This window comes from Amblyomma maculatum, chromosome 11, assembly GCF_055883805.1.
Source record: "Amblyomma maculatum isolate TAMU_Amacu chromosome 11, ASM5588380v1, whole genome shotgun sequence".
Classification (NCBI taxonomy): domain Eukaryota; kingdom Metazoa; phylum Arthropoda; class Arachnida; order Ixodida; family Ixodidae; genus Amblyomma; species Amblyomma maculatum.
In genome coordinates, this window is record NC_139354.1 from 142,608,749 (window position 1) to 142,632,413 (window position 23,665).

The 23,665-nt window shown below is 44.3% G+C and overlaps 1 protein-coding gene across 1 annotated transcript; it reads left to right on the forward strand.

Moving 5' to 3' along the window:
• Positions 1-5,676: 5,676 nt before the first annotated feature.
• LOC146175106 (uncharacterized) lies at positions 5,677-9,019 on the forward strand. Its single transcript, XM_084584533.1, has one exon. It carries the CDS (start codon positions 6,846-6,848, stop codon positions 8,934-8,936), a length of 2,091 nt encoding a protein of 696 aa, XP_084440659.1. The 5' UTR covers positions 5,677-6,845; the 3' UTR covers positions 8,937-9,019.
• The last annotated feature ends 14,646 nt before the right edge of the window (positions 9,020-23,665 follow it).

A 23,665-nucleotide genomic window follows, 5' to 3' on the forward strand; every position in this document is an offset into this window, starting at 1 on the left:
CAAGCGTCAGGGACACAAGAAGTTTTATCATTTAGAAGAAACATTTCCTTTATTATAGCATAGTGCACGTTACTGTTTACTTCTGCTGTCTGCTAGCGCAGCAGACGACGCACGCGTCTTATGACAAATCGGCATTAACTCTCTAAGTGCAGCGAATACAATTATGTACAAGAAGTTATTTTTTAAATAATGTAAATAATTTTTATTATGTCACGTATTTCTTGCATTACAGTTTGACAATTGCAGGTTTCTAGCACCTATGACCACGTCCTACGGCTTGAGCCATAGGCTTGAGCCACTTGAGCCTCCACAAGCCAAAAGTGGCTGTCCTGAAGTCTACGCAGTGTAATATCTTGAGGGAGTGCCGAATTTGGCGACAGATGTTCGTGCCTGTGTACCAATGCGTGTTTACGAGCGCGATGCACCGCGAGTATTTTGCGCTTTTAACATGTTTGGTATGAATTATTTTAGAGCATTTCTACGTAAATTTGAGCGATATGACAATCTGGCAAGACGCAAAAATGTAAAACGACTCTTCTACAAGGCCTAGCACCGCGCTGCAATTGTGAGTAAAAGCTTATTTCTCTCTCGTGTTGTGGGTCTTCACGACTTGTGTAACGCGTTAGGGCTCAGGTCCGGCGGTTTTGCTAAGACTCATTTAAATGAATGGAAAACAGCAACGCAAACGGGCACAGCGGTTCTCAGGCACGTAAGCCCGGCAATGATGACCGCCGCTGATCAAAATCGAGTGAACTACCAAGTGAGGTGATCACTTTTGTTGGCCCGTAGTTCTGCCTAAGTATATTTGACTTATCTGTGACCCGTAAAAACACATGTCCGATTGGATTGTTGCTACCTGGCAGATTTGCGAGGACTAATTTATGACACTGGCGAAGACCAACAGTAACGCAAGCATGTCCGGCAGTGATGGCCACTACTGATGAAAACGGAGTGAACTACCGAAGTGAGGTGGTATGACCCCGTAATTCCAAATGGGCCGTATTTTTGTACGCAAGTAAAAAAAAAAGAAAAAATAATAATAAAACGTGACCTTAAAAGCCTCTGATTGTTAGTGCTGCCCGTGAAGCGGTACTATAATAGTTACGGTTAAACTACGAAGCAAGCCTGGAGTTAGTGCTGCCCGTGAAGCGGTACTATAATAGTTACGTTTAAACTACGAAGCAAGCCTGGAGATATATAAACAGGCAAGAAAAAAAAAAAAAAAAAAAGCAGGAGCTCCGGCCGAGCTAATGCGCTACGCCGCAGTAGCAGTAGAGTACGATGTTCGTTTTCAAAACTAAGTTATGCTTGCCTTTACTGGTTATGGTTATAGTTCGAGGAGCTACATCGCAGTGCAGCTTTGCGAGAAAAAAGCTCAGCATGCTCAGAGGAAAGTTACTTTCGCCGGCAGTTTCGCGGGAGGCAGAACGCGCAGTGCTGATATTAATGCTATAGTCGATATATTTAATTTATTTTCACCGCTTACCTTGGTACAAAAAGGAGTACTGCGCTCAGAGCGGCAAGGACGAGAACGGAGCAAAGCACAGACAAAGGGATTTTGTGAATACTTCTATGTTAATACGTCATCGTAGCACATCTAAAACAATCCAGAAAATCTTTTTTTTTTCTTCAGTGCTTTGCTGTTGCTGTTCTGCATATGGCAATTTGTTATGATGAGAGCATTGTTGTTTTCGTTGTGTTGCTACCTTAAACTGCACTCTCACATCAAAAATTGTTACAAGTTGTTTTTTTGAAAATGGATTTTTATGAAAATTTTAGATGCTAATCACAAGCAACTCTTCCGGGTGTGATAACCTTCAATGAAATGTGTACTATTGTGTAACATGTTTCAGATTTGCAAAGTAATGTAGGGAGGGGCTTCGTTATGACAGACAACAAAGGAGCCAACAGCCATTGAAACAAAGGAAAGCATAAGGGATTTTTTTTTTTTTACCATTCTCCTATGCCTCCCTCTGTGTCTGTTGGCTTCTTTGTTATTTATTGTTTAGATTGGCAGCACGGACATTGCATCAGGCACTGCGTTTGAAACTAGAAGCTTGGTGGAAAGCTGAATGTTTCCCTAATCTGCTTATTGGTGCCTGTTTCGACATGCACTGTGGAAGCTATGTCTTGGACTTGGTCATGGTGTCTGTGATGCCACCTGAATCCAATGTACAGAAAGGTTATTACAGACTTGCTTGCAGAGTACTGGTGACCGTGAACTCTTGCTAGCTTTCCGGTAATGTGTACCACAATAATTTTAATGGCATACACTGTGTAGCAGCATTTGGATGCTCGATCTGTTGCATACACTGCGATACTATGTGGGCTGTTCTCAGAAGCAATTAGGTAATATAATCCTTGCGACACTTGCTGCAGTGTCACACAAGTGCCCCACTTCATCACTTGGTTATTGACTGCACTGTTTACAGTAATGCCAATCGAAGCCCAAGTAGGCTAGCTTTCAATGATAATTCGTTTTTGGATGTCTTGATACTACTATAGCTACTGCAGCGTATAGGTGTGTCTTGTGTGGCATTCCATACAAGACAAAAGCATTCAGCACTGAGCAGCCAGGTCTGGCTAACGGTGTGTATACCTGTAACCTCACTGGTAGCACCAGCACTTACGGCCTCATGCTAAGGCCATGTACTTACACTGCTCCTAGAAATGGTGTTCTCAGTGTTGAGTGAACACAGTTGGTATGTGTGGGTTTAGGTTCAATATGCACTAGTGCACACAATGTGTGACCCACCTTCACCCTTTCTCAAGTTCTGGTGGAGCACCATTCATGAAAAATTTTCATTAAAGGCTATGTGATTATACAGTCAAGCCCACTTATAACAATCGCACGGATGTTGTTCGTTGTATCCAAAGTTCATGTGAAGTGGACTGCCCTTATTTCAGCCAAAAGAATGCAAACTTCTACAAAAGTGGCATTTGTTTTTTTTCCAAGAGTCGTTTTTGGACATCTGTTTATCCAAATCGGACACTATCAAGCTGCCTTCTAAGCTTTGCAGCGTGATCATATGCTCCTGCCCGAAACAGTCTGCGGACCAGCTGCTTGATGAACGCGGAATAGCGATAGCTAATGAGGCGCTTATGCTATTTCGTAGTTTGCCCCCCAACTCTTCGATTCTCCACAAGATAGCAGTGCCCAAGCTACTACAGTGCATGTGTGCACAGGACATACTACACATCTGTTTTCTTGTGTGCCGCCTCCACGTGGCAGCAGTGCAGAAGCTCGAGATTCGACTCTGTCAATGACACACACGCCGGTCTTGGTGGGCGAGCACCGCATACCTCGACTATTATTCATAACTCAAATCGGAGATGGTGGTTTTTGACTGGTCCTTTTACGTGATTGCCACTCATTTGCTTTTACATTAGGTTCTTTACCCATCCAGGGTACACGTGCACCGACAGACCTTGTAACCTGTCCTATGGTAGGTGGACACTAGATGCGCCAATACCTGGGATGTGCTCGTTGTTCTCCGCATTCGCAGCAAGCGTGCGTCTTTCAACTGCAGTGGTGTGGCGGGTCACCAGGCTTCCCCTTTCTTTTTATTGTAACAAAGTGGTATGGTCACGGTTGTTCATTTAATCTGAGACAGTTTCGTAGCCCTAATGCATATTTTGACGGTACCCCGACCCTCGTTGATAACGAGTGAGCGTTCATTATAAGTGCATCTGTTATAAGTAGACTTGACTGTACTACACTTGACCTGATCCCGTGTGGATTCTCACCACATGTGTGGTTCATGAGTGGCTGCTTTCAAAATGTAAATAACAGTAGCATGGTGTTGCTAGCATGTTTTTCGGAACAAGTCCTTTTCTGTGCAGCTAACTTCATGGCGCCATCTGATTTGGAGCTGGAGCACACCTGCGGTAGTACCACAATCTCAAACTAAGGGTTGGCCAAGCGAACTGCAGAGCTTATGTAGGCATAAGTAATAATAAAGCATGATTCATGAAATAAAACCTCTGCCGTCATCATTGTTTTGGTTGTATGGCCCAAGGTAGCTGCTGCACCATGATTCCTAGGCCAAAAGGACCCCATGAAAACAATGCACCAAAGTCTGACTTTCTGCAGCTCACGACAGAAACCCAGCTGCTACACATTCCATCAGCTACTGTTACTAGTAGCTGCTGGTGGTTCTAATACTACTGGGAACCAGTAGGATGCCAGCAGGAAACGAGTGGGAAAATTTTTACCGTGGTTTGCGATAGAAAACTCAGTTAAGTGGGAGGGGACAAAAAGTTACTTTCTTGCTTTTAGCAACTGTACTGTGCTGTTAAGTTTTTTTTTTTTTTCATGTTTACTGAATACATGTTTTCTTCCAGTTGTCACCTCCCCCCCCCCTCCCCACTTCAGCAGTAATGCCCTTGAGGTGCTGCAGGCACCTGTATAAATAAATTAACGAATAAATAAATAGATAAATAAATAAACTCCTTCTGGAGCAGATAACTGGCAGGTTTTGCATTGCTTCTGGCAGCGCTGAAAAAGAATTGTGTTCGCTCATCTGTTCTGCTCACATTTGTCTCATCATACAAGGACTCGCAACGAAACAAAGCACTGCCGTGGAAACATTCGTCATTCAAGCACAAGACATGTAGGCTGGTTTCTATGACAGCGCATATATTAAATAGCGATTAGCGTTACAAACGCGAAAATTGCGATGAAAAGCTGTCGACTACTTCGCACTTGCCTGTCATCGCAACCATGACGAGCAGTAGTAGCATAACATTCGTTTAGCGCCAAAAATTATAGGCTTGTTATAACAAGCCTATAATTTTTGGCGCTAAACGAATGTTATCCATGCACACACCCGATATAAACGAAACCTCTCAGAAGCGATGCACAGAGACGCGTTAATCAAAATACAACCAATGATGTCTACGGACAGATAAGGGCTACTTGCGAGTCGGGCTCATTGTTTCTCGTGGCATTAAGTTCACGAGTAATTAGCTGTTAATTGACCACTAATATGCAAGGGGATGAAGATCAACATGCATACTTACGTAAAAAGTTCATTCGTGCTCCTGTGGGTCACCCAGACGAGTCGCCACGCCAAAGTTGAGCCTAAGACAAAGCAAGCGCTTCCGTAGCCGACGGAGACGAACCACGAAATGACCGGGGGAATCATGGGATAACGGGTTTGCGCGCTAAAGGGATGCCCAGGGATGCCTACAGGGATAGTGCGTAAAGCAGTGGAGAACAGCTCTTTGAAGCTGAGTGCTGACAACGGCACCATGATTTGTTTTTATGTTCTTACTGCACTTCAATTTTTTTTTAAAGAGCTACACATCGTGTTTTTTTTTTTTTTTTTTTTTTTTCAAGTTACGAAAGCAAACACACGCGTGTTTACCTAATGCCGTAGTGCTGAAGTAGATGAAGTTGTAAACGAATGGATGTTATAAAGGAAATATGCATTATTTATGCTCATGGGTAAAATTGCTGTGGCTATATCTAATTTACGTACCGCTCGTAACGTTAAATCATTTTACTTTTTTCTGCACAATGTTGGCTTTCTTGCGTGACAACTGTTTACTGTTTGCAAGCCTTTTTTTTTTTCTTCTTCTGCACAGTGTTGGCGCTTTTTCGTGACAACTTGCATCCGGGTATTTCTTTTTCTTTCTCTCTATCTCTCTCCATGCATCCGGATCGAGGAGGTTCTTTGCATAGTGTAAGAGAGTAGTGCTTCGAAGCCTGGGCCGCGAAAAAGCTCGGCTGGTGTGCTCGGAAGAGGCCGCCAGAGTCAGTGGACGGAGCAGCGGCAGGCGCGCTGAAATTTTGTAACCTCAGTTAGCATTCAGGCACCTCTAACATGATATATGCTTCTTTTCGTTATGTAAACACCTAATTCTGAGCTGGTATAAATTTTCACACTGCCTTCTGCGCAAATAAACTGTATTTGCTATTCCTGTATGGGAAACGTCTGTGCTCGAGCAGAAGACGCCTGGCGCGCGCGGGGCATCGGAAGCGCATACAGTGATATGCAATTAAAGTGTCATCCCGTTATAGTGCGCCGCCAACACTCTTTCTTGTACTTTTTGTATCGGCATCAGATGTTTCGTAGACAGCTTATACCTACGGCGTATATGTATACTCATACGTGCTTGCCGATAGTTGATATGCATCCCAAGCTTACACCAATCACATGCGCAGTCGTTTTCCTGCGCTTCATCGCTTATACTTTTTTTGTATCTTACGTGGTGTTTTAGAAGTATCCTGGTATAGATGGATGCTGCTTTTCACAAACGAAAACTCTGAAATCAATTATTACACCATTTAACATGTGCCGTAACACGATATACGCGTGAAAGCAGCGCCAAACCGCAACTTCTATATGTTCTCAGCTCAGTACCGTTATATAAGCAGTTGCTCTAGCTGTTAAAGTATACATTGAAATCTAGCCAAGCGCGAAGGAGACAGTTGTTTCGAGAATTAGGGGTCTAATTGTTGAGTGGAATGCGAAAGTAGTAGTTTCATGCAAGCGAACATCATACGCGTCGAAATGAAGCGCCTGTGGCAGGTTCGCCCAGTTAGAAGCGCCAGCAAAACGAGCGACCCTCAGCACCGGCACTGCCCTTGGCGGCCGCTCCGTGCGGAACAGTACAGTTATGGTGACCATAGTTCAGTGCACTGGCGCCCACACTAAGTGGCTGCTTCGGCTTCGCACGGCGCCTTCGGAGCACCTCTTTCTTCCAACGTGGTTCCGAGCGCGCGCTCGCTTGTCATCGCTGTGTTTTCGTGGCGTAGAGGTGCGGCCCGTATCCATCTGTTGTCTTTTTGTGCACCTGTTTCGGTCCTCGTCTCTCACCGCTGAGCGTTGCGTTTCGTCATGAGCGCAAAAAGGCGTAAGTACCGCATCGTCGAGAAAGAATACCGGGAGATCTTGCAAGAGCTCGGTATTCCGGGGCGGCCGGTCGATTCTGCGTCGTCACGCTTAGAACGCGGGGACAGAAAACAATCGCAGAGTGAAGCACCGTTACTCGACGTTCGCACCCTGCCACCGTCCGAAGCAACCACGCGTCGGAGAATCGGAGTCTGCGCCGACGACGCTTGCACCAGTAGAAGCGGGCCACCTGCAGATCCACCAGCACCATTTGTGCGCGAGTGTGATAATGCATCAGGGAGCAGCACATTGAGCACAGCCAGCAGGCTAAGTGATGAGGCTTCAAGCTCAGACCTTTCTATGGATGATTCATATGCTGCAGAACATTCAAGAAATGATCATGCCACAAGCTCGGAAGAGTCAAGTGATGAGACATCTAGCAGTCCAGCGGCTGAGAATGTGGGTCAGCCTGATGAAAATTTTCTTCATAGTCTCTCGGCGACTGAGGAGTTGGCTGTCATAGCTAACAAGCACAACATCAAACATGCTTTGCTTAATGATATGCTCGACTTTTGCCGTCGTCGCGGGATTCCGGAGCTCCCAAAAGATGCAAGGACCGTGCTGCGGACGCAAAGGAGATCACAGCTGGAGCAGAATGACACATTTGCTCATTTCGGCCTTGCCAAAGGCATCCAGCAAGCGATTGGGCAAGGACCTGTGCCCGAGAACATCAGGCTGCATGCTAACATAGATGGCCTGCCGTTGTATAAAAGCAGCCAGACTGGTTTGTGGCCAATACTTTGCCGCATAACGAACTTCAAGAACTCTGCACCATTTATGGTCAGTGTGTACTGTGGTGCAGGGAAGCCACCTTGTCTGGAGCAATTTCTCGCTCCATTCCTAGACGAAGTCTACAGTCTGAGCAGCAGCGGTTTACTTGTGAAAGGGACTAGTGCCACTGTGACACTGACAGCTGTGATCTGCGATGCCCCAGCAAGGAGCTTTGTAAACGCAATTATAGGACACGGAGGCTACCATGCTTGTGAAAGATGCAGCCAAAAGGGTCGCTATGTGGAAAACAGGCTGACATTTCCTGACCTTCATGCACCGCAGCGAAGTGATGTATCATTTCGTGCACAAGAAGATAAGCGGCACCACACTGGTGTTTCCCCTTTCACCAAGTTGGATGTTGATATGGTGGCATGCTTTCCTACGGAATACATGCACCTTGTCTGTCTGGGTGTAATGCGGCGGCTGTTAAGAAATTGGGTCTCGCAAGGGCACGCTGCCCGACTGAGCAGAGATGAGCGAAGTGAACTCAACAACAGGTTGCGAGAAACAGCTAAAGCCTTTCCAAGTTCCTTCCAGCGAAAACCCAGAGGAACAGAGGAGTTGGATCGTTGGAAAGCGACTGAATTCAGAACATTTCTGCTCTACCTAGGACCTGTTGTTCTGAAATCTCTCCTGCCCAAAGAAAAGTATGAACACTTCCTACAGTTACATGTGGCTTTGCGAATACTCGCTGCACCTGAATACCATGTAGTTCTGAACAGCTTTGCCCGGGACTTGCTGAGGTATTTTGTTCAGCAGTTCGGTGTACTATATGGGGTGAAGCAGCTGGTGTACAACGTACACAGTTTGGTGCACTTGGCAGAGCAGTGTCTTCAGCATGGACCTGTGGATGATTTCAGTGCTTTTCCTTTCGAAAGTTACTTAGGAAAGGTTAAGAAGAAGCTGAGAACTACGAACAAGCCACTGGCACAGCTCAGCCGCAGAATGTCAGAAGCAAGGGAGTGCACACAGACTTGTACAAGAGTTGACCGACATGTGAAAGTGGGCGACTGCTTCTTAATAGACAACTGTGCTGTTCTCATTGCTGAAGTGCATGAAGATAATGTCAAGGCTGGCATCTTGCCAAATGGCAGAGATTTCTTCAAAACACCAATTGAGAGCTCTCGGCTACACATAAGGCGTTACAGCGCTCTCAGTCAAGAGGCTAAGATGTGGCCTCTCTCGTATATCAGGAACCAAGTTCAATGCTTGAAGCTTAAATACAAGCGAGGGCACATTATTTTTCCTCTTCTCCACTTGCAGTGAAATCTCTTATTGCTGTTGGTTTGCTTTCATGCCCAAAAGCAACTTAGGCTATGAGAACCGCCATAGAGGAAGTTTGTTTTGGTTTGTGGGTTTAACGTCCCAAAGCGACTCAGGCTATGAGAGACGCCACAGTGGAGAACCCCGGAAATTTCGACCACCTGGGGTTCTTTAACGTGCACTGACATCGCACAGCACACGGACGCCTTGCTTTTCGGCTCCATCGAAAAGCGGCCGCCGATACCGAGATTCGATCCTGCATCCTTGGGAACAGTAGTCAAGCGCCGTAACCACTGCGCCATCCCGGCGGGTACCATACAGGAATTGTCTGGGAAGCTGTTCCACTTTGGGGTTCTTTGATATGCACTGACATCACACACTACATGGGCTCCTTGCTTTTTGCGTCCATTGAAAAAAGGCCGCAAGATAAAACTCACTTCCTTGGGTTCAGCAGCCAAGCGCCCTAACCATTAAGTCACTGCGACGGGTCAGATGGCTATTTCAGCATGAAAAAATATGTACCTCTATCAAGAGGGAACAGCATGGTATGCCTCCGTGTCTTTTGCCTTCATCGAAATGCTGCTGAGAATCGGACTTGCAGCCTCATATTCAGATGCAGGCCACAGTTATTGGTGCCAAGGACAGCAACTGGTAGATCATCATTTCTTACAGCCTCACATTGGAGCTTGGACTTCGAAGATAACGGCTCTTTTCAGAGCCACCCAAACGTGCTGGCAGGGCTGCAGTTGGGCCTTCGACTGCTCCCCATTTCCACCAAAATCTGTCATTCTATTTAATAAAATAGACATACAGAATAAAACAATGAAGGATTTAGCACACAAGGCTATATTAATGTGGATTGATAAGTTTTGGGTGAGAGAAATTGGTATATGCGGCATAACTGCATGAAGTGGTGCACAATGGACATTATTACAAAAAATTAATGTAATAGGAGGATGTAACTTAATAGACCTCATAGCTCTAGTGTCCCTTTGAGATGTTAAACTTCACAAATCACAAATTTGTTCACCTGTTTGATATATTACTCCATTTTCATGACAGGTTACTTTCACTGAAGATAGGGCTTTTAGATGCTAGATTACATACAGATATTTACAGGCATTTCTGGCAGCATGTGCTCTCACAATTAAAGTGCAGTGCAGATGTATAGGGTGACACATTGCATTTCATTCCTAAAAACTGCAAGAATAACATTAAAATAACACTGGCTTCTGCAAATAAAGGGAAAATCGACTGATCATAAGAATATAACATTGATTCAAAAATAGAGGGGTTTGGCATTTATCACATTACCACATGCCAAATAAGTCCTGTGCTCTGACATCAACCAGTTTGGCTCCGTGCTCCACGTACAAAGCATATTGTGCACAAAAGGATAAGTGAAGTTAACTGGTCATTGATGATGGTCAAGTGGAAATGTCAGCTTCCTTCCTCTAAGCTGTGAATAGTCGTAACACTCCCAAACCAGCATTCATTTTTGACTACAGCCCCATCAGCAACCATGGTTAATGAAGTTCCTGACTGGACAGTATCCCAGGATACTTAAGGCTTTTTTTTTCCACTGCTTTTTCGCTACAGGAAACACTCGTGAAGGAACTCTTTTCAAGTGTGTATTTTTGTCAGTCTCATTTGCACGCTTTAAAAAGTTGAGAGGGCTCATATTTCCTTTTGTACCATACACATTGCTGTGGCAGGAAATGACGTGTTCATGAAGTTATCGTAGTCATGCAAGTTTCTTTGGCCATAAGTTTTTGGTCCTGAAAGGGTCATAAACCCCCGTGCCCAGTATAATAGATGTGTTTGCAGTGTCCAGGAAAGCAGATCTGAACTGCTGTAATGACACACATGTGGGTCATGCAACACTTCAGTTTGCAATAGTACTCACCATTAAATCAAATATTTATTTCGGCTTTTTTTTTTTTTTAAATTTAGGTCATTCAAGGGTACTGCCTGATTGCCACAGATGCAATGCTAAAAATTATGAGTAACAACCTCAGAACCTAATGATCGGTTAATCAGGAGTCAATCATTTCAACTGTGAAGAAAACAAATAGCTTTCAATTACGGCTGAGAAACTCCATTTGTCTTTCTTACTGTCATGCCTACCTACCTTGAAAAGAAAGTCTGCAGATTCACAGTACTTAAAAAATGCTCACATTCAGTTATGTGGGCCAGCTGCATAATGAAAGTCTCAAATAAATAACGTGATGAGTCAGAAAATAAAAAATGTCCATGTTCCTAGCACTGTTTTAATATAATGCCCAACCAACTCTCTCAACAAGCCACTTTGCAGAAAATAAAGTTTAGTACAAAAAGATTCATCGTCGTCATCGTCCTCATCGTCATCAGCCTGACTATACCCACTGCAGGGCAAAGGCCTCTCCCATATTTCTCCAATTAACCCGGTTCTGTGCAAGCTACATCCACTTGACACCTGCGAACTTCTTAACCTCATCCGCCCACCTAAATTTCTGCCACCCTCTGCTACGCTTTCCTTCCCTTGGAATCTAGTTTGTTACCCTAAGCGACCACCGGTTATCCTCTCATAGCACTACGTGTCCTGCCCATGCCCATTTCTTCTTCGTAATTTCCACTAGAATGTCAGTAACTTGAGTTATTTCTCTGACCCACTTTGCAGCTTCCTATCTCTTAATGTTACCCCTACCATTTTTCGTCCCATAGCCCTCTGAGTTGTCCTCAACTTAAGTTGAACCCTTTTGGTTAGCCTCCACGTTTCAGCCCCATAGGTGAGTACAGGTAAGATGCAACTGTTGTGTACTTTCCTCTTGAGCAATACCGGTAAGCTGCTAGTCATAATCTGCGAGTGCTTACCAAATGCGCTCCATCCCAATCTTATTCTTCTTGTTATTTCCTTTTCATGGTCTGGATCTGCAGTTACTACCTGTCCTAAGTAGACATAATCGCCTACCACTTCCAGTGCTGCGCTACCTAACGTAAACTGCTGTTCCTTCCCGAGGCTGTTGAACATTACCTTAGTGTTCTGCATATTGATTTTTAAGCTTACCTTTCTACTTGTCTAGGTCATCGATCTTTATTTGCAGTTCATCCCCCAAGTTACTTTAGCAAGGCAATGTCATCAGCAAATCGCAAATTACTGAGATATTCTCCATCTACCCTTATCCCTAACTGCTCCCATTACAAATCTCTGAACACTTCCTCTAAGCAAGCTGTCAATAGTACTGGGGAGATCGTGTCTCCTTGCCTAACACCTTTCTTTGTGCAGAACTATGGTTGCTGTGCAGCCACTATATATAGTATCTTCCAGCACTTTCACGTACGGCTCGTCTACCTCCTGATTTCGCAATGCCTGCATCACCGCCGAGGTTTCAACTGAGTCAAATGCTTTTTCATAATCAATGAATGCTATGTATGAGGTCTGGTTATATTCCGAGCATTTTTCTATCACCTGGTTGATGGTATCGATATGATCAATAGTAGAGTACCGTTTCCGAAAACCTGCTTGATCCTTTGCTTGATTGCAGTCTGAGGTTGTCTGATTCTATTAGCGATTATCTTAGTAAATACCTTATATGTAACAGACAGTAAGCTGATTGGTCTGTAATGTTTAAGGTCCTTAGAGTCCCCTTTCTTATGAATGAGGATAATGTTTGCATTCTTCCATGGTTCCGGTACCGTCGATGACACCAGGCACGGCGTATACAGGGTGACCAGTTTTTCTAGCACGATATCCCCACGCCCTTTAACAAATCTGTAGTTATCTGATCCTCTCCAGCTGATTTCCCCCTTTTCATAGTTTCTAATGCTTTCTTGACCTCGTCCTTCATCACTGAAGGAATGTCTGACTATTTTTCCCTACCGCCAATCTCATAACGGTCCTGACTACTTTGGCTACTGTAAAGATCTATATAGAACTCCTTGGCTACTTTGACTATCTTGTCCTATTCGTAATGACGTTGCCCGCCTTGTCCCTTATCGCATGCATCTGGCTTTTGCCTATGCCCAATTTCTTTTTTACCGCTTTAAGGCTCCCCCCATTCTTCACAGCTTGCACAATTTTCTTTATGTTATACTTCCTTATATCGGCCACCTTGCGCTTATTGATTAGCTTTGATATCTCGGCCAATTCTATCTGGTTTGTTGGATTTGAAGCTTTCATATTCTGGCATTTCTTAATCAAATCTTTCATCTCCTTAGACAGCTTAACGGTATCCTCTCTAACTATCCTGCCGCCTACTTCTACAGCGCACTCAGTAATGATATCTCTGAAGTCACTGTTCATTGCTTCTAGGGTAATGTCGCCATCCTCGGTTAGAGCTGAATATCTATTCTGTAGCGAGATCCTGAACTCTTCTGCCCTCACCGCTAATTCGTTGGTGGGTTTCTTTCTTACTAATCTGCTGCGTTCCTTATTCACATTTAGGCTAATTCGGGACCTCACCATCCTGTGGTCACTGCATCTCACTTTCCCAATTGCCTCTACATCTTGCATAATGGTGGGGGTTGAACATAGTATGAAGTGAATTTCATTTTTAGTCTCCCCATTTGGACTTTTCCATGTCCATTTCTGGTTCTTCCGTTTGCTGAAGAAGGTATTCATGATTCTTAAGTTATTGTGCTCTGCAAACTCAACTAGTAACTCCCCCCTGCTATTCCTAGAGCCAATGCCATAGTCACCTACTGCCTGGTCTTCTGCCTGCTTTTTCCCTACTTTGGCATTGAAGTCGCCCATTAGTACAGTATACTGCGTCTTTACTTTTTGCATTGCCGATTCTACATCTTCATAAAAGCTTTCAACTGCCTGGTCATCATAACTACATGTGGGTGCATAGGCCTGTACAACCTTCAGTTTATACCGCTTATTAAGCTACTATGCCTGCCACCCTCTCATTAATACTATAGAATTCATCTATATTGCCCGCTATGCACTTATTGACAAGGAAACCTACTCCTAGATCTCGCCCCTCCGGTAAACCTCGATAACACAGTACATGCCCATCCTTCAGTACGGTATATGCCTCATTCCGCCTCCTAACCTCACTAAGCCCTATGACATCCTATTGCTACATACTCTCTAGTTCCTCTAACAGCACTGCTAGACTTGCTTCACTAGCTGGGGTTCTAACGTTAAACGTTTCCAGGGTCAGTTTCTAATGGCGGCCTGTCCAGCGGAGCCAGAAATTCTTAGCACCCCCTGCTGCGTCACAGGTCTGACCGCCGCCGTGGTCAATTGTTTCGCAGTCGCCGGGGACTGAGGGCCGGGGTTTTATAGTAATTCAAGTAATACATAAATAGAGGTTCTTGGGGAGCCCTATAAACACTCCAAGGAACCCTCAGGCTCCATGGAAACAATTTATAGAATATATTAGGTTAAAGGAACTAAAGCAGTGCCCCGTAAACCAGCATCCTGCTATAACTAGAGTGAAATAAGCTTGTAACTGCTGTACTATGCCATAAACAAGAATGCGATCAAGAGGAGTTACACAAAGGCAATCAATGATGAATAATACAAGGCAAAATATGACCTGCCAATCTTTAGCTTGCTGAAATTTCTAGCCTACGCGAGAAAGTGCACTGGTCTTGCATGTAAAACGTGCTTTCCAGCTCAGTGCTCTTTAGGAACTTTTTAGCATTTCGGTAAGGAAACCACAATAATAGTTACAGCACCTTAAAGGTTATTGATTTCGTGAAGGATGCTCCAACGAATATTTACTCAATGTGAAAAATATTAAAATAACGGTTGCATTTTAATGCAATACCCTGAAGTGAGCAACTGCAAATAAGACCATGTGCAAATAAATATATGGTGAATATATGCCACCAATTCATGACTTATGCAAATGATAGTATGTATGAGTGCAGAGGTGCAAACATTATAGTACACATTAAATAAAGCTTAAGACATGCGCTTGAACATGATGATCTAAGTGGAAGACTGTATAGTTTATATAATGAAATTTATTATTGGCACCATTCCTGGCACGGTTATGCAAACTGCAGGGGCATATAGTCTCTTGGTGTTGTGCAGCTGGCCTAGTCTTGTGATATCCATTGCTACTGTATGCTTGCATCATTCCAGATTTCATTTAATTACCTGACTAGTTTCAAGTGACATAGTGAAGTATCACAAGGCCTAGAGGATATTAGAGGACGAATACAGTACTGAAAATCTCTTCTAGGCCTTGTGCTGTTAAGCAGCCTCAGTTGAAACTACGTCTGACCAACTTGCCCACTTGTTCTTATCATTACCTGACCATGTGATAAAGTTATTCAAATAGAACAGCCATAATTGCAAGAAAAGATGCTTCATGACTGTGTTGGTCAGCTGCACTCGATCAAAGTGAAGGCTGCAGCCCAGGCCTCATCTCCAAGGGTAGGGGGAGGGGGCCCATTCTTACCTGCTCCATATATGGACTCATAAGCAATGAAACTTATGAGCAACAGGTTTTGGAGAGAAAAAAACAGAATGAAGAGATAGGGCCTCCACCTAATTGGACTTAATTGTTTAGCAGTTGGTGAGACCTTGTTGAGCTGCAAAAGTAGGAATTCCCCACCACTCTCGGAGCTAGTCCCTTTCATGTGAGGTTATCTGCACCAATTGCTTATAGGATTGGAGAGTGTTTCCTGTTGGTCCCTCTATCCTGTGGTGGTGCATAACATAAAAAAATATGCAGTTGGAATAATAGAGGAAATAAGAAGGAAAATTTCCACTGCCAGCATTTCTATTACCCTACATATCTCTCACGAAGTTCCTTCGGGAGGAAAATAGGCAAAGTCAGAATGAGTCCAAGAATAGGATAGAATAGTATTTGTTACTTCTATGTCTGAATGTTAATTACTGCGCTTGTATTCTGTGTGCTGCTAACGCACCACTCTTGCACTAATCACAGGGATCACATCTTGATTTTTTTTTTTATGTTTGTGCAGTTAGAATGAAACGGAGTATACTGCAGAAGTGTAGTATGGGATTGAGGAAGGAACAACACGGGGGTGGGGGGTAGGGGAGTTACATGCACTTTAGCCTAGGGCCCCCGTTTTCCTTAATCCAGCACTATTGGTCAGTGAATGTCAGTGAGGATCTGCTGAATGCAACAGATGTTTCAATGATAACATGCAAGCCTCTGCGTGTCACTTGGCACAGATGTATCCAAAGACTAACTTCCTTTTATTTTCCTTGTGAGGCTGTTAATGCATGCAATCACCATATTGCCTTTTTTGCAGAATTGAATGGTCACAAATGCAATACTCGCCATGAACCAGTGGTGCTGATAATATTGCACAACTATCATTTGGTTCAGGTTATCATAATTAGCAGAAGAGCTGTTCCTACCATGTGGATGAAATTATGAGAATTATGAGAGGGCTTCAGTGCTGCAGGTGGAGCATCAGTTAGAAATGTAGTCCTGAGCAGTTATTGTACTGGTAACAACTAATTCTGAACAAGGCAGGCTAGTTATTTCAACCAGCCATATGGAACTGTCATACTATATAATTTTTGTTCTAGGTTAAACTGGATTGCTGTTATCTTATATTATTACTAGGCTTGTATCAATGGGATGCTGTGTAAAACTACATGTCAAATGAAAGGTAATGATTTATTAGTTCTCCACAAGTGTGCAGCTTTAGAGGTCAGAATTTCATGGTGGCTCTAACCTGGTGCATATGAGTCTAAATGCAGTGTACAGTACAAAATGTTGCACATGAAGGCAAATTTATAAAAGAACGTGGAAATATCTTTTTGTCTTCATATCGGTGTGGACCTGGAATCTTAACTATACTGTGCAAAACTTATTCACTTCTCTCGTCTGTGATGGTATATCTTCAGAAGCAGCCATAAATGCTGCCTTCAATTTGGATCTGTACTCAATTCAATCTGAAATGTGTACTGTGGGAAAAGTGAATTTTTATAAAAGTGTGCAGTACGTCTCATTACTCTCTCAGTCCGAGACATTCAAAGTTCATGAACTTATTTCAATGAAAGAACATACATTCAGTTTCTTCAGTGGGCAAATTTTCTTATCAAGACGACAGTGTTACAATGAAAACGAAAAACTTGATAGGTGTTCATGAGCTAATTGCAGCGAGACATTTATCATTTGAAGTGTCAACTCACACTCATCACAAAACTGACAAGTGTATGCCCTTATACAGTTTATCCAAGTTATTCTATACCTAACCTACTGGAGTCACATAAGATATATGAAAACGTGCCTTATATATAGAATACAGCTTGGTAAACATTCATTCGCACAGGCGTGTTGTGAGCTTCCTGTAATGCCCTGTTCCATCAGATCTGATGGATGAAGTGAATACAATTAAACTGCTAGATAGCGTGCAGTGACCGTACACATCTCAAATTAGTATCCATCCTTTTTGATAGCAACAACGGGTTCTATGTGCATAATGCTGACGAATATCGAGCAAAGTAACCTGCGCGTATCTCGGCATAGAACGTGCGATCAAGCATTTTATTGGAAGCATATACACCATGATTTTATAATGCATTTTATTGGCTGCCTTGATGTATCTGTCCGTGCCGTACGAAGAAGGCAAATTGATTGTGCACCTATTACAATTTCTTGCTGCACACCGAATACACTACAAGTTCAAGAACACTAGAGCTATGGCTTTCATCAGTTTCAGATGGTGTGAACTTTTCAGCGGTTAAAATATTGTGATCTATTACTCTGAAAACATTATTTGTTAGGTGCATATTACAGGTTCTGGTTTGCTTTTCTCCTTGCACATGAAAGGAACAAGCATGTGAATGCCAAAGCAAGGTTTATATTTTTCTTTCCTCAGCTGTACATGTTGGTGGAAGTCGCCTGGCATTCAAATTTGTGTTCAAGCTCATCCTGCCATTTTTGAAATGATGTTGTTTAAGTAAATGCATTTATGTAACTTCAATGCTAGCAGAAAACAATGGAAATGCTTAATTACTTGTGAATGTTTCATTTTGTGTAATTGTGCCATCACGAATCTCAATCGTGTTATGAGCATTGCAACGTGTCAGCAATAAATGACACATCTATAGACACTTTTTCCTTTTGATTATGCAGTGGGAAGTTAGCTACTCTAAATAATATAGAACTTCCATCCTTACTCGTCTTCAAGAGCAGATGTAAGCATTAGATGATAGCAAGGAAGATGTAGCACATTCTGGAGGATGAAGAGAAAAGTTAGCTCTTGCAAGTGCTACTAAAGTGTGGCGGAATGGACACTTCATTTGGTGTCATTTTAGGGCCATTTTTTTAAATCTACACCTGCTGCACCAGTGCAGCAAAAATACATTATAGGTATCTGACATTTCCTACACTGGTGTAGCTGGTTTAGGTTGAACAAATGGCCCTTTTGTCATAAGCCAATGTCGTCTTGGCACCGAAGTTCTGCCATGTATATATGTTCTTGTGCAGTTTTGCTAATGTCATAGAAGTACTGACAAAAGCGTTCGTGATATCCAAGTGCATGACCAAACAGCAAATCTAATGGTATAATCGAGTTGCTTCTATAACTTGTTTCTGTACCTAGTTATTTAAATTTGAACCAAAAGATCAGTTGTGGAGGCAATTAATTTGCAGACATATATCTGACTGAATTTGTTGAAAATGAAATATAGCCAGTAAGGCGAAGTTCTATCAAACCTGCACACTAAATATGCTTCTGTTACTGCTGAGCAGTCTCATGTCACAGTCACTTCAATAATTGCATGACTGCACATTGCTTTAAAGGACGAATAGGAGACAATCAAAAGGGGGCACTCGCATGCCTCCGAAGAAACTTTGCGCATTTTCACTTAAAAAAAAAAGAAAACTGTTAAAGGGGCTATGGATACAGGTACATCGCAAGGACCTGATGCGTTTTTTTTTTCAGATACGGCTGTATTTAAGTGCTGTAACTAAAAATGCGTCGCACCAGCCTAAAGATTTACCCCGGGTACGGCAGTATTTTAAGTTCGGCATATCTGACATATCAACTGAGGTTTTCGCATAGGTTTGGTACGACAGATACGATGCTGCACATATGTGCTTCGATCTACTATTGGTAGTAACTATAGGACAAACCAAGTTGACACAACTGTTCAAATGTGAGCCGCGTGGTGGGTAACTTTAGCGACTGTTTTTCTTGTGTCTACACACTGCCCGAAATGCGGCGATTGGTGTCCTATTCGAAGTTCGAGTGTGCCACCAATAAATTGTCAGTTTGTGCTGCGCGCGTGCGTGAAAACCAGCGTGTCTTCCGTTTGTATACACTGCTTCACACAAGTCGCTGGACAGCAGCGTTGAACTGTAGTATTTATTTCTGGCTATTTATATGGGGATTTACCGAAGTGTGACGACGGCTGAGGGGCGCCACTCGATCGACTCGCGCTACGTTGAACCTACAGGGGTTTGCTGCTTGCTGTACGCGAAAATTTCGCCAGAGAAACTGCTTCGTATGGAAACAGATCGATCATTCGCGCTACCTGCTGTATACAATCGCATGCATTGCGATGCAGCACGTCTTCGCCTCGACATTCCTCGACGGCCTGCTCATGGTCAGCTCTTGTATTTGTATCAGATATAAATGTTTTCCACCACCACCTGCTGGTCATCGCCAAACGCCTCTAGGAGATTTGGCGTGCACGTAAAGAAGTAGCAAAGAAGTTTCATACACAGATTACAACTTTTTGTGTTGTGCCGGCGCTCAGTCTTCGGCGATCGGTGCAGCAGATCGAGATGACACTTTATTTTGAACGGCTCGCGAATGTGATGCGTGTACCTGCTGGTACACATACGTAGCTTCGCCTACAGCCAGCGCGCGCGTATAAGTGACAGCAATGCGCGCCGTACACAACTCTTTTCAGCAGCTCCACGAGAGTCTCGAAGACTGGGCGTCAGGTATACGCGCTATAGCAAGCGATTAGATAGGTAACAAATGGACATACGTTACTTCAGCTGCATTACCTTGTGTTGACGTCCGCCTGCTTTTGCCGAGAATCGAATGGGTATACGGATCGAGGTATCCTTTTTTATGGATAATTACTGCAGTTAACGCAGAAGATATACATGTATATATCCCACAAGCTGCGAGCTCATGTACGCCATGCAAAATAATATCGCGTCGATCTCGCAGAGTAAGAAAAAGTCGAACGACGCAGCAAGCGATGTTCCTCTGTAGCAAACGTTTTAACGCGGCGCGGCCTACTTCGGAAAGCGATTGTAGAAAATTAATTGTCTAGTATACTGCCGTCGTCCAAAAATGGCACAGTCAGTGCAGGGAAAAATTTTGAAAAACTTGTCCGTTATTGCCAACTTCAAAGAATGGCAGATCCAAGGCAGGGAGAATGTCCGAGAAACTGGTCCATTATTGCCATCTTCTAAAAATGGCAGTGCTAAGATAGGGGATACATCGGATAAATTGGTCCAATAATACCATCTTCTAAAAGTGGCTAAACCAAGGCTGGGAACACATTCGAGAAACTGGTCCAATAATGCCATCTTTTAAAAGTGGCTAATCCAAGGTTGGGAACACATTCGAGAAACTGGTCCAATAATGCCATCCTCTAAAAGTGGCTGAGCCAAGGCTGGGAAAACATCCGAGACATTGGTCCAATGACGCCAACTTCTAAAGATGGATTAGCCGAGGCTGGGAGTACATAGGCAACGCGGGGCCTTCACAGGACCGACGTTTGCCAGCTCAGGCCCAACGTTGGACCGTCGTCATGTGCTGCTTGGGAATGACATGCTTCTCTGCCTAGAAAGGGGCGCCTGTAAATTCATGTTTCTTTGCGCAAAGTACGGAGCATTCACTCAATAATTTTGCCATGTGCATTCAGTTTGGCAACGGCCAAAACAGATTGGCGAAGTAGGATAATATAAAAATATTTAGTCCCGTCGTGCAGTATTGCATCAGGTCAGGTGCCATTACCCGTTGTGCACGCAAAGCTTTAGTCTCAAAGTGCCCTCAGTTGTTCAATAGCTCTTGAGTAGCGATTAGTTCACTTAGTCTAACTTCAGTGCCATGGCTCCGTTTCGAAATCGAGTTATTTACAAATACTATTTCTGCCCATCTAAAAAGCATAAATCGTTTTTGCTCGCCAAGACACCATGCGCTCCTGATATTTCATGTTTTTCCTTAACTTTACCACGGAAAAATTTTGTCCCCAATTCCTTCCTCTCCTCCGCATTTCCTTCATTGTGGGGATTAGTGCATGAAAAATTTACCATTGCAGGGGCCCTCTCAGATGCGCAAACGAACAACAAATGCCAACGTGTAATCATTGCTTCAAATTCCGTGTGCCAACCCCAACATCAGACATGGTGGCGGCCTCATTATAGTTACTCATCCTGACTTGATCTGCTACCTAACAACGATTACTTCTTAAAATATCGTGCTCATACTATCGCCGCGAAACCTTCAAGACTGTATTTCTTGCTTTTTTGGAGCCTTCGGCATGAGGCCTTATCACTGTGATTTTGGGACGCATATCAATTCTGTACTATTTATTTTTTAATGCTTGATGTCGCGTGATGAGTGAGGAACGCGCAGCCATTAAATCGCCGCTTCATACGACGAAAACGTCGACGAGATCACGACCAGACTTAAAGTTGACATCGCCGCCCAGAGAGATGACGATGGTGTGTCCCGGCAACGACGTCAGAAAGAGACGAAGCGGAGATCGAACACCGAAGCCAACATGCGATACGAGAACGCGAACAAGCGACCTTGAGGTTGCTGTCGACGGCCGCACAGTCACTGCCCTAGTAGACATCGCCGCTTATTATTCAGTCATCAGTGGACTTATGCCTCCCAGCTCGGGAAAGTAACGAGCGCTTGGGATGGCCCGCTAATCCGCACCGCTGATTCTAATCTTATTACGCCATTCGAGCCCTGCCGGGGTGGCGCAGTTGTTACGGCGCTCGACTACTGTTCCCTAAGACGCGGGATCAAATCCCAGCCTCGGCGGCCGCTTTTCGATGGCGGCGAAAAGCAAGGTGGCCGTGTGCTGTGCGATGTCAGTTCACGTTAAAGAACCCCAGGTGGTCGAAATTTCCGAAGTTCACCACTACGGCGTCTCTCATAGCCTGAGTTGCTTTGGGACGATAAACCCCATAAAACAAAACCAAACCAGCAAAACTCTCCGGGTGATGCACCGCAAGAGCGACAATGAATAAAAGCATTTACCCTACGAGCTTGGTGATCTTGCTGCAGTGCACCCGTAACGTGATTTTGGGTGCGGACGTTCTCAGGAGCATCAGGCGATCATTACCCTCCGCTCAAAAGCTCATCAAGCTCTCCACGTACACCACGTACAAAGCAATACCTTCCACGACGATTACGACGCATCATTTCGGTTTAAACGTCTTCAACGGAGTATTGAGTATACCACCCCGATCAAGCATCGTCGTCTCCGTAGTTACCAGCGACATCCAAACTGCTCAAGGTGTCGTCGAAGGAAACACCCAGTTGCTTTGGAGCACGTACTAGAAGTCGCAAGAGGCGTCACTCGTTTCCGTCATGAACCAGATCAAGTGTTCGTCACGAACTTCCCCGAGGAATACCGTCACCTGAACAAGGGCATGAAGATTGCCTTTCCTTGAGCTAGCAGACACCCGAGAAGTCTTCGCCCTCTCCAGCCAACTTGAAGACGATGCGCCCAACCTAGCCAAGCAGCCCAATTTTGACTACCCAGCGCTCCCCCGAGACAGACAAGACCGGAACCGAACTCTTTTTGAAAGCTACAGCGAGTGCTTTTCTTCAGCGTCGAAAGCGCGGCAAACCCCGTTGGCAAAGCATCGCATTATCACGGACGAATACGCTCGCTTGCTAGGTCAAAACCGCGAGAAAGCGTATCGCTGCGAGAATCCCAGGTCATCCGCGATGACGTTGAGCAAATGCTGCGCGATTACGTGATCTAGACATTGAATAGCCCCTGGGCAGCACCAGTCGTTTTGGTAAAGAAAGAGGACACAATTGGCTTCTGTGTTGATTATCGCCGCTTGAACGGCCTAACGAAGAAGGTTGTCTACCTGCTTCCCCGCATCGACGACACACTGGACCGGCTATGTGTTGCTAAGTGTTGCTCGTCGATGAACCTGAAAAGCGCGTTCTCGCAAATGGAGGTCGACGAAAGAGGCAGCGAGAAAATTGTTCATTAATCGAGACGGCTTTTTCGAATTTATGGTAATGCCATGTGGCTTGTGCCCCCCACTAGCCACGTTTCAAAGGGTGATGGATGCTGTCCTAGCTGGCTTAAGGTGGCAGATTTGTTTGGCACACTTGGACTACGTCGTAGTGTCCTTGTCAAACTTTGAATACCATAGGACAAGGCTTCGAACAGTACATGACGCAATCAAGTCCTCAGGTTTAACGTTGAAAGCAGAGAAGGGTCAGTTCTCCTAAGAAGAGATGTTGTTTCTGGGTCATGTCGTCAGCAAGGAAGGACTTCGCCCCCACAAACAGAAAACAGCTACAATCGCACAGTTTCCACATCCCAGTGACAAGAAAGCTATGTGCCGATTCCTCGGACTGTGTGCATATTACGGACGATTCATCAAGAACTTTTCGCGCCTCGAAGAACCTTTGACGCCGCTTACAAAAGCAGACGTGCCATTTCAATAGGAAGCACTGCAAGCGGAAGCCTACAAAGAACTTAAGCGCCACATACAATCTCCTCCTGTGCTAGGTCACTTTGATGAGAACGTCCTGACCGAGATACATACTGACGCGAGCATGTCGGCCTAGGCGCTATT

Coding starts and splice junctions, on each gene's coding strand:
- LOC146175106 (XM_084584533.1), top strand. CDS start 6,846: ATGAGCGCAAAAAGGCGTAAGTACCGCATCGTCGAGAAAGAATACCGG.